General features: G+C 40.4%; 1 protein-coding gene across 3 annotated transcripts; it reads left to right on the top strand.

Moving 5' to 3' along the window:
* The first annotated feature begins 138 nt into the window (after positions 1-138).
* Positions 139-11,867, top strand: tmprss7 (transmembrane serine protease 7). 3 transcript variants are annotated; one of them, XM_005471857.2, is made up of 18 exons: positions 139-450; positions 1,238-1,442; positions 4,705-4,835; positions 4,922-4,989; positions 5,099-5,289; positions 5,375-5,410; positions 5,491-5,719; positions 6,325-6,449; positions 6,697-6,809; positions 6,896-7,002; positions 7,207-7,343; positions 7,680-7,787; positions 7,978-8,085; positions 8,159-8,275; positions 9,634-9,829; positions 10,109-10,377; positions 11,397-11,533; positions 11,646-11,867. In XM_005471857.2, the coding sequence occupies exons 1-18, from the start codon at positions 376-378 to the stop codon at positions 11,805-11,807; spliced, it is 2,514 nt and encodes an 837-aa protein (XP_005471914.1). In that variant the 5' UTR covers positions 139-375; the 3' UTR covers positions 11,808-11,867. The 3 variants fall into 3 exon arrangements, with proteins under 3 accessions (XP_005471914.1, XP_025766069.1, XP_025766068.1); XM_025910283.1 differs by lacking the exons at positions 139-450; positions 1,238-1,442 and adding an exon at positions 3,980-4,547; XM_025910284.1 differs by lacking the exons at positions 139-450; positions 4,705-4,835 and having other exon boundaries at positions 1,354-1,442.
* Positions 11,868-11,959: the final 92 nt, after the last annotated feature.

Here is an 11,959-nt window from a genome sequence, read left to right as displayed (position 1 = left end):
ACTTGTATAAAAATGCCTAATGAGACTTGTTTGTCGTCCAACTGCTTTCTTGTGATTACCGAGCAAATTGTTAGCTTGTGCCTGGTGAATATTAGTGTGTGTGCATTTGATAGAAGGTATCGATGGACGTTAATGAATGAAACATTAGCCATACGACTGGATAGTTCCCCGTTTCGCTGTGGCTCGTCTGTGGTCAAGGATCTGGTTTCAGACACCTGCCGACTGTGGAGCCAAACGGTGTGCTTTTTGGCTCTGTGCTGTAAGAATCTGCTGTTTTCGTGAACGGCTGTTCTCGTTCTAAAAGGCAGTGCGAATGGATCTGAAAGAACAAAAGTCAGAAATTAGATGATTGCGGCTTGAAGGGATGCCTGTGTCATGGGCGCACAGCACGATGAGAACAAGCAGACAAGTGGAGATGATGATGATGCATCTCGACAGGACTGTGCCAGTGTAAGTAAGCTGTATCGTTAACTTGGTACCAAATAGCTGTGTGTATAGATTTGTGTAACCTTGATGCTTTTGTGTTGAGTTGTGAGCTTCAGCATAGCCGTGTCTCCAAACTCAAATCCTCGAAGATTTACTTTATTGACACACATCAAAGCTTTAAATCTCTCAGCTTATTTCACATTTAAATGTGCTTAAATGGATATTTATATTTTTACTACGTGTCTATGGTCTGCTAACTTGTGATGGAATATTTGCCAGTTGCACAGTATGGGATGACACTGAATGAATAATACATGTGCATTGGGTAACTCAATGAGCACTGAAGTTACATCTGATGGAGTTGGTACTGCTTTCAGACACTGGGTCACGAGCTGAGGTGCCAAGTAAACCAGCCTCGTTTTTAGCTGGCACATATTTGAATCACTGGTAGCAGATCAAATATATTTTGAAGCATGCATTATTCAGAACCTCGGTCACTCATGCACTTGGGATTGATTATTCAGCCTACTGTAATAGAAGCAAGTTGATCTGCAGATACAGTACAGAGATAAGAGGAGGATCTGCCCCGGAGAGCCGGCTTCACCCTCTTGTGCCCTTTCGTCCTGATCCTGAATCTTCATAGTGAACTGTTAATTGCTTTTGGTGTTCTTTTCCTATTATTTCAGCACCATTAACTACATTCCCATAGTTTGCCCTTTTGTGTGATTGCTCTAAAGGGCAAGCAAAATGTGCTGTCCATGTGATATACAGCTTTGAATGGCCATGACCGTGTTCCCCTGTCTGGCTGTAGATTGCAGATGTGTCAGTGGAGGTGGCAACGGTGGACCACACACTGCAGAAGCTGTGCAGGAAGTACAGGAAGACTAGACGGAAGCCCAAAGGACTCAAGAGGCTGTGGCTCCGTCTGCTGAACATCCCACATATATCTGTAATCATCACAGCGGTAGTGTTTGTCATGGTGGTGATCATGTGGTCGCTGCTGTGGGTCTTTATTTGTAAGTGGAAGTATTCTTACACTTTTATAAAAAAACAAACAAACAAAAAAAACCCTAAATGTTGCTCCTGAGAGATATTTAAAGGGACAGTTCACCACAGATTAATCTGTTTTCTCTTTGGGCCTCAGCTGTAGTCAGGAAAGTGTGTGGCTGTCTCCCTGCTGAATTCATAATTTTAAGTAATTACAAAGAAATGACGAGTCTATAAATCTGTATTGGTTTATTTAACAGTGAAAATTTGAAGTAGTGAAAAATTGATGCAAGAGCATTTTGGAGCAGTTACAAATGAACAGTCATTTTAGTGAGGGAGATAAGTATTTGATTCCCCCACTGGCCCAAGTTTGGATCAAAGATTCATAAAAAAAAATAACATGCTAAAAAATAAATGTAAGAAACTCAGCATCACTGTCTCTTTTAAAAAATCATGACTTAGTTTCTTAAAACTACAAGAAAAATGGAGTTTAGTCCCACTATATTTGAAGGATGACACAAATGATACAGTCATGGTAAAAAGGAAGTATGCACTCTTTCAATTTTAAGGTTTTACATATCAGGTTAAGTTAAACTAAATATAACCTCAGAGGAACTACATCAAACATGCTACAGTGTGTTGGTATTTATTTAAGAAAAACTAAGCTAAAATGCAGGAGCTATATGTGAAAATCTAAGCACACCCCATGGTTCAGCAGGCTGTATAACCACCTTTAGCAGCAATAACTTGAAGGAATCAATTTTCTGTATGGCTTTATCAGTCTCTCACACCACTGTGGAGGAAGTGGCCCACTCTTCTTTATAATGTTGCTTCAGTTTGCTGACTTTTGTTCATGCACAGCTCTTTTAAGGTTTCGCCACAGCATTTCTATCAGGCGTTCTGCTTCTGTGCGTCCGAATATTGTCCTGTTGCATGAAGTCCCTGTGGCCACACACTGAATCTAAAACGCTTACTACACAGATGTGTTCATGGTCAACTCGTTGACTGCAAGGTGCCCAAGTCCTGTGGCTCCAAAACAAGCCCCAATAATCACCCCTCTAGCACCACTGCATTTAACAGATGCTATGATGTGTTTGTGCATATATGCTGCATTTTGTTTTCACCAAACATGGTGCTGTGCATTATGAACAAACATCTCCAGTTTGCGCTCGTCTGACCAAAGGATATTGTGTTGTGTGTTCCAGACATCTTGTGGTTTGTTGAGATGCAACTTTGCAAAGCTAAGCTGTGCTGCCACGATCACTTTAGAAAGAAAAAGCCTGCTCTAAACAGTCTGTTCATAATTATGTTTACTAACTTAGCATGTTAGCATGTTAACTAAATGTTAATAGCATGTTAACTAAATGTTAATAGCAGTTAACTAAATGTTAATAGCATGTTAACTAAATGTTAATATGTTAGCATGTTAACTAAATGTTAATATGTTAGCACGTTAACTAAAATTAATAGCATGTTAACTAAATGTTAATAGCATGTTAACTAAATGTTAATATGTTAGCATGTTAACTAAATGTTAATATGTTAGCATGTTAACTAAATGTTAATAGCATGTTAACTAAATGTTAATATGTTAGCATGTTAACCCTTTAGAGCCGAGCGTAGCGCCCACGCTACAATTTGCGTATCTATTTTTAAATCCCTCTATCACTGCAACCACGTAAGCTAGCGCAATAATTTTTTTTGCATATGAAACTGGAGAAGTTGTACTTACATCTTATGCCATCAGCTTGTCCTAGGTCACGGTTTTCTTCCACATATAGCTTTGCAAAAACTGCATAAAAAGCGCTTGCAGCAACAAAAACATAATATTCCAGGAACACGCTTTGCCGATCCGATCAGCTGTTCATAACACTTCCTACGTTGGAATAGACGTCAGCGCGAACTTTCGCATGTCCGCCATTACCTGCCCGAAACCGGAAGTGACGTCATTTTCGCGGAAATGTAGTTTTTTTTACTGTCAGGGCCTCAGAGCCTATACTAGTGTTTTTAAAAGTTATCTTTGACTTTATGACTTTCTGTGTCGTTTCTGGGATGCTTAGAACTCAAATTGCACTGCTGGAAATAGTTTATTTTGATGCATATGCTGCTTTTTTGCAAATTTGCACTATAATATTTATTTTCGTTTTTCCTGCAGTATATAAAAATTGGTGTATTTCAAAAGTAAAACTATGAAGACACTTCAAATAAATTTCCTGTGGTGGGAAACTAGTTTGTGCAACTTTTTTGTATTTACAGTTTTGAGGGATAAGCCTCTTAAATTTCTCTAACTAGAAATATATGTTAAAAAAACAAAAACGATTTTCAATTTTTTTGTAGTTTATTGCACTTTTTTGCAATTTGTGTAATTACTATGCACTTAATGCAGACATATTATTAAAATTTGGGCTATAATGGTTGTATTGATGTATAGCAACTTGAAATACTCCCAAAAATGGCTCCACAGCATGTAAAAATATAATATAAGCTCTGACGGACTTGGTTCTATGGTAGGTCTTAAAGGGTTAACTAAATGTTAATATGTTAGCATGTTAACTAAAATTAATAGCATGTTAACTAAATGTTAATAGCATGCTAAATGTTAATATGTTAGCATGTTAACATGCTAACCGAGGCCTGTAGAGCCTGAGATATAGCTCTTGGGTTTTTACAGTTTCTCTAAGCACTGCACAGACCTGACCTTGGGCTAAATTTGCTGTGTCGTCCACTGCTGGAAGACTGGAAACGGTCTTGGTTTCTCACTACAGAGAGATGAAATTCAAATTGTTTGGAAATGGCCAAAGCCTTCCCAAGTTAATGGGCATCAGCAATTACTTCTCCAGGATCATCACTGATGTCTTTCCTCCTTGTTAACACACACTTACATGCATTTAACCTAATTTTGTTTAAATAAATAATAACACTGTGTAATATGGCATATTTTATCATTCCTTTGAGGTTGGATAGATTTTAAGATTTGCTTGGGTCTGGATCATTTTTATTATGTGTTGATAAAAAATGTCATGGTTTATTTATTTTTATTTTGTCATGAGTAGATCTCCAAAACTGGACAACTCACACTAAAACAATCTAGATGATGACAGGCCAGAGGAAAAATAAATAAATTACATTTTGAGGTGAACTGTCCCTTAATTATCTTTGCAAAGTTCAGTGTTTAGATGCTGTGCAAAAAACATTTAGCTGATTTTATTGGCTGCATGTTATTAAAATGTATTTTTGTAATGTAGTTGCTCGAAGGGGGAAAAAAAGCTAAATTTGACCAGATTTCCTCAGTTCGCAGGGAAAGTAACAATGGAGCATATTTCGCTGGGATGTTCCGTGTAGCCAATGTGGAGTTTATCCCAGAGTACCGGCAAGCAGAGTCCCATGAGTTTGTGTCCATGGCAAATAAAATACAGCACGTGGTAGGTCTCAGTGTAACCCTGCTGGTGAACTGCTGGTCTGTACTTCTCTGCTGTTAATTATTGGTGTCATTATTGGTGTCTTGCAGGTGAACAATGTGTACAAAATGTCCTCAGTTGCGAAACTCTACAAGCAAGCTGTCATTTCAGACCTCAGGTACTTTGGTGCTCCTTGTTATCATAAACTAAAACCAAACAAATCTGCTGTTTTTGCATTTAGTTTTATGATTTTAAAGATGTTCTTTCAATCTGTTTTCCTCCCCAAGTAACAACAACAAGGGTGGCGTTTTGGTGCATTTCTGGATGGCTTTTGTAGTCCCTCGACTGAAGAGTTCAGAGATGTGTGAGGAGTGCTTAGCAGCCATTTTCAGAGATTCAGTCCACACCAGCCTGAACAGGTCCTCCATAGGCTACCTGCTGGGTCTTCCAGTTGACATAGATTCCATCCTCATCAATGGTGCATTTGTGTGTCTCACCTTTAGTCTAATGCATATTTATCACTCTGAACCTTTGAATGAATTGACTATTCTGCTCTCTTGCAGGTGTTCAGCGTTCAGATTATTCATCCAACACAGCAGGTAAGAACTACTGAGGTGAATAAGAAACATCCTGCATGTTTGCATTTTGTTTCCATGAGTTTTTTTCTCTCTCCTTCCAGACTCTCAGTGTGTAGATAAGATGTATGCCAACCTTCCTGGGGTGACGGTCCCTTTAAGCGTCTTCTCATCATGGGGCGGTATAAATTGCCATGTAAAGCTCACTGCAGTCCCTGGCTCTCTGATCCGCCTTACCATCACCTCATTTGTTATTGAGCCCAGTGACTGTGTGAACGATGCCCTCACTGTGTATGACGCTCTGCTGCCCATGAGAGGGCGCATTCTGCACAGGCGAGTCTGCACCAGAGCGCAAGTTTGATTTACAGTATAGTTAAGATTCTCTAAAAGAACACACGCAATTCCTGCAGATTTCTAAAGGTTTACCTGCAAGTGTTGCCCATTTTTAAATCCCAGTGGATTCTTAGTGGTATGATGATCAATACCACTTAGATGGCTTAGACTAAGCCTTTCCAATAACCCACCACTTCTGCTTTTTGAGTCACTCCTCAGATAGCCTTACATTAAAACGTATCTGTTCTTACTGTGGCCAGAAACTCCATTTTAGATTCATCTGTCCAGAGCACATTATTCCACAAGATGTGCCATTTACATAAATATTCTAAGTATTTATAAGTATTATAAGTATTTCTAACTCCACTGACAGACTCACAGCTACGTGGAACACAACATGTTTTTTTGGATTGCTGACTACAAGCCAGAGTTTCGCTGCAGCTCACGTACCTCTGCTCGGTCTTTTCAGGCATCCATCTTTTCAGAGGTTTAAAAAAGTCGGTCCCCACGTTTCACTCCTTAAAGAAGTCCCAGTCATTGGCAATTAGACTATATACTCGTAAATACAAATTTCATATGTGCTGATGTACATCTTTGTGCTGCAGCCTGTGTGAGCCGGTCTCCAGCGCCGTCTCTATTGTTGCTACCTCCAATTTCATGCTGCTGTCCTTCAGAATGACCGATGGGAAAAAAAATTTCAGAGGATACTTTGAGGCAATCGCTGAGGAAGGTATGAGACATTTACCTGCTCTGTCTTGTAAGCCAGTAGTTCTTGACTTACAAGTTTTCTGAAAGCAAAGCATCGACATGGAATTAATATCTCAGTGAATTGTGTAGGATTTTTTAAAATATGTATAATAAGTCTGCTTCTAAAGAATGATTTGTCAATAATATAATGTTCCAGCACTCGGATTTACGTAACATCTAGCATTAGCTTGGGAAACTATAACCCTCAGTCCTCTTTCTGTCACTCTCAGTTTGTATGTCTCAAATTGAGACCCAGTTGGAGCCTGGCATCAGAGATCGAATCTACAGCCCCTTCTACCCCAGCATGCTGCCTCCACAGTGCTCCTGTACCTGGAAGTTTAAGGTAGACAAACAAGTGACACGCAAACACACACACATTATTATTAGTAGTAGTTTTTGTTCATTGTGTGTTCTGTCAATTTATAACAGACCCAGAACTCCACTTTAGGAGTTGCACTGCACTTCCACAACTATGTTCTGAAACCGAAAGACATGAATGGCTGTGACCAAGGCTGGTGGAAGGTCAATGAGGTCATGTATGTGGCTACACCTGCTCACACTGAATTCAAATAAAAAGTTCCACTGCCTATTATTATTAGGTATTTTCTGTAGTCTACAGAGATGGATAGTCACCTCATGTACTGAATGTCCTGGATATTTTTAGACCATTCATTTGACCACAACCATATTTGTCCCACATCCTGTGATGATTTTTCTTGATGCTTGTTTTCCTCCCACAGTTACTGTGGAAGCTACGTGGGGCACAACACGGTTTTTCGGATTGCTGACTACAATCCAGAGGTGGAGTTTCGCTGCAGCTCACGTACCTCTGCTCAACCTTTTCAGGCATCTTATAGCAGCTACAGTATGAACCAGCGTAAGCACAGCATAACTCGAGCCTGACTCACTGTGACCGCTAGGATGGGGTGCAGGAAATGCGTATTTCTGTGTAACTGTGTGCATGTGAACTAGAGATTGTTCATAAGAAGATTCTAAAAATTACAAAGTGAAAATGTTGGAAAACAAATATGGAAGTTCATGTGAAAAAAAAAAAAGATAAACCTTTACTGTAGCTCTTGAAACTCTTGTAGCTCTTTTGTTGTAAATTGTCACTGAATTGCAGCCCCAGAGTAGTTTATTGTGTTGTGTTATATTAAGCCAGTACAACAAAATGATAGAGATTTAGTTTTGTTTCTGTTTCTCTGCTCACCAGCCTGTCCAGAGAGCCATTTCTTGTGCAACACGGGACTGTGTGTGCAGAAGACTCGACTCTGCGATGGCCTGGATGACTGCCAGGATGAGAGTGACGAAGTCTTCTGCTGTAAGTTGTTTTCCAACTAACCATATATAGATGTTGTTTCTTTAAAAAATGGGAATGTGATTCGGCTTTAAAATAGCATCATGAATTCCTGTTGAAATGTTACACTGTTCTAGATGTCTGGCATGTGGTTTAAATGTGTTTATTTCCTTGAGGAGTCAGTCCACACTTTAGATGATGCATATTTTCACAGCAAGGCCCACGATGAGCTGTGGTGCCAATAGTCCCCTGCATCCTCTGCTAGTATGCAATGGAGAGACAGATTGCACGGATGGAGTCGATGAGCTCAACTGTACTCAGGGTATGTGTCGTTTGCAACTTTTTAAAATGAAACGTGCATTTTAGCCACTAATAACTGGGACATGTTCCATCAGAAACAACCTGCTCTGCAATCAGATATCAGTGCAAAAGCGGCTCCTGCATCCTGAAAAAGAACGCAAAGTGTGACAGAGTCGATGACTGTCGGGATCGCAGTGATGAGGCCGACTGTGGTGAGTACTCCTCGATACGTGCCCTGTGTACACATCATATTTTTGTAGCATGCAACAATTACAGTTTGCGCTATTGTAGGTGACTCTAGTCCCCACATGCAGTGTAATGTTGGGTTTGTATGAGGCTACATTTGAACTCTTTCATAAACTGCATTCATTTTTAATTGTTCTGTCCGGCTTTTTTTTTTTTTTTTTTTTTTTACTATCAGAACATCCAGTTCTGCGAGGATGAAGCCGCAATCACCCTGCCAAGTAGGAAACATTTTACACAATAAAGAGGTTTCCTACTCGGAAGGAAACCCCGACAGAGATTTTCTGATTTTGACTTCTTGTTAATTAAATTTGTTTGCGTTTTAGTAACATTATCACATCTAATACTGGAAATACAAACAGTTTTGTGGTAGGAATTTGTTCCTGGATTATCCTTGGAGTGGCCAACTCAGTGCCTGAATAATAATAGTATAATTAATACGCTTAAAACGTTTTATACTTACCAGGTTGCATTTCAGTGGCTTTTTATTCAGTTCACTTGAGTTTTAGAGCAGCAGCAACAGCAGTACATGCTGAACTGTAGATGTAAGGGTGCTTTTAAAATGCTGTTGGCTCCACCTTTTTATTATTTCCTCAGTTGTTTGCCTTGCTAACATCATAAGTGTTTGGCAAATAGATTCAGTGAAATAAAGCTGGTTCAACTCAATATAAGCTGTAATCACAAATATTTGCTTAAATTATATTTGCTTACGCTCTGATGTATCTGATTTTAATGACTGTGATTATGCTGCCATCACACTGCCAGATCTTTGCCAGATCTTTCATGCAGTCTCATGAGAAAGCTGTCTTTTTTTCTAACCCTCTGGGCACTGAGCTGCAAACTTGCTGACCTGCAGCACTGAGGTGACCCGTAGCTCTCTCTGTTTGCTGTTATTTTATCATGATGGGGTCTCAAGGTGGTGGGAACAGGTCTGCCTTTGATCACTCACTAACACTGGGCTTAGTACACACACACACACAAACACGCATCAAATCTCTGAGTTTTAATAAGGTGGCAGCAGGACTTCCAGCCATGGTGATGAATCAGCATGTCAGCATAGGTGATTATTGTGTGTGTAACTTGTGCCATGAGCTGTACACACTGATAAAGACATAGTGTGCACATGCATTTAAATGTGTGGCAGATCTGTGCATACACATAATAATATCAGATTCAGTAGTGCGGTTCTGCCACATGATGCAGTTAAATTTAACTGCATTATGTGGCAGAACCACATGGGTTTAAATGGTAAAATACACTCACAAACACTGTGTTCACCTTTAAAATGTAACAAGTTTAACAACAAACCCATCTCTATCACCCTCAGCTTGTGGTCGTCCCTCCCCATTGACCAGGGTGTTCGCGTCAACTGGCTTTGAGCGTATTGTGGGCGGAGCAAACTCTGCAGAAGGGGAGTGGCCTTGGCAGGTCAGCCTCCATTTTGCTGGTAACCTGTACTGCGGTGCTTCTGTCCTCTCCCCTGATTGGCTCGTCTCAGCTGCTCACTGCTTCAACAAACAAAGGTCAGCCAAGCTCGCTGGTATTGTTATAAACTATAAGTATTCTTTTAACTTAGTAATAACAATCATCAGTTACTCTGAGTAGCTTATTTACTTGCAAGCCCACAGTTTTCCACAGGTTATCGTCTGACAGAGCACCTCACATGATATTTTAAAGTTAGATTAAAGATTATCAATTCATCAGCTCAACTCATCTTTCTTTTAGCTGTGTAAGATCTAGTTTAATAAGTTCGAGTTTATACAACCTGCTTCTTTAATGTCTCTGAACTCTGACCTCTGCAGGCTCTCTGATCCACGTTACTGGAGCGCCCACCTCGGCATGCTTACGCAAGGTAGTGCCAAGTATGTGGCGGATATACAGCGGATCGTGGTGCACGAGTATTATAACGCTCAAACGTTTGACTACGACATCGCGCTGCTGCAGCTGAAGAAACCTTGGCCTCCCTCCCTCAGCCCGCTGGTCCAGCCTGTGTGCCTACCGCCCTCATCCCACACTGTCACCGACAGCCACCGCTGTGTAGTCACTGGGTGGGGATACAAAACTGAGGATGGTAAGTCTGAGAAGTTTTACATCTGTCCATCTACTTTTTTTTATCTGTTTATCTAAATTTAGGGTCCACGGGGGCTGGAACCTACCCCAGCTATCACTGGGTTAGAAGCTGTAAGATCCTCAAGATATATTTGGCAATAACAATGCCGAAAACATTAAATATTTAATTTTATCAATCTGGACAGCACCTTTATTTCATTTTAGGACAGTGCTATAAGATGCAAATGATATTTAATGCTGAACTATTTGTTTTTTGACCTCAGAGACATAAACAATAAATGCATAAAATGTAGGCCCATTCTTAGGGGACTCATTTAAATTCAACTCTTTGTGAGGCCGTTACTGACAAATGAACATCTAATACCTTCACCTGTTGAATGCATGTCATGTCGCGAAGACGTAACAGTTTCCCAAGATGATCCAAAATATTTCAGATGCAAACATTTCTGCTCGTCGTCATTTATTTTTAAAAACTAATGAATTTTTAAATAAAGACAAGTAAGTTATACATAAATCTTGCAAAATACAAACAGAAATGGAAAAAAAGAAATCCAATAGAAGTCATACATGCCTTTGATTTGTGTGTGCGTAAAGCAAAAACAACAACAACAAAAAAAGCCTGAGCTTAAGGCCTCAGTGAATAGGTGATATTTGAACTGGTTTTTGAAAATCCCAAAGATGAGGCATTGTGGATTTGGGGGGGGTTAGTGCGGGCAGCAGCAGGACCATAGTATGGTGTGGGGGATGGAGAGTAAGCTTTTGTGGACTACAAAGGTCTGAATGAGCAGTGGGGAGCAAGGGCTTGTGGAGATTTATAGATGATGATGAGGGTTTTATAGGAGATACCGCTTGACCAGGAGTCAGTAGAGGTGCACAAAGCTGAGGATGATGTGCAGCTGAGTTTTAAACATACTGCAGCTTATCCAGCACATTGTTAGGCAGGACAGGGCATCATTGCAGTAGTCCAGTTGGGAGGTGATGTGTTGTCTGATATGTGGTCCTCATCTCGCCGCTCTGCAGACAAGGTGCTTCCCTCGGTGCTACAGAAAGCAGAGGTGTCTGTAATGAGTCAGACGGAGTGTAAGAAGCGATACGGAATCATCTCACCACGCATGCTGTGTGCTGGAGTCCCCTCAGGAGCGCGGGATGCCTGCAGGGTATGCTCCCATCCGACTGAAAAGACTCTTAAAGAAAAGAATCACTTGCATTTCTGTGCACATTAGTGAGCAAATCATTGCAAGTTACTGTTGTGTACTCTTTGTATCTCAGGGAGATTCGGGTGGCCCTTTGTCATGTCAGGCACCAGGCGGGGGTCGCTGGTTCCTGATTGGCATTGTCAGCTGGGGGTCCGGTTGCGGCAGACCAAACCTACCTGGGGTTTACAGCAGGGTCACCAAGTTCACCTCTTGGATCTACAGCCATATCAGATGACACAATGAAACTCATCCATTGCCAGCACAATATTCCAAATAAAAACATCATTAATGGATACCTTGTGTCTTGTGTTGTGTATTTTGTTTCATCCAATAATTAATAGTTTACTGATATTATTAAGTGCCGTTAATCTCACATACTGAATAACA

The sequence above is a fragment of the Oreochromis niloticus genome, linkage group LG9, assembly GCF_001858045.2.
Source record: "Oreochromis niloticus isolate F11D_XX linkage group LG9, O_niloticus_UMD_NMBU, whole genome shotgun sequence".
NCBI lineage: Eukaryota > Metazoa > Chordata > Actinopteri > Cichliformes > Cichlidae > Oreochromis > Oreochromis niloticus.
Note: the sequence above shows the minus strand (reverse complement) of the source record. Positions and strands in the feature narration are given on the sequence as shown.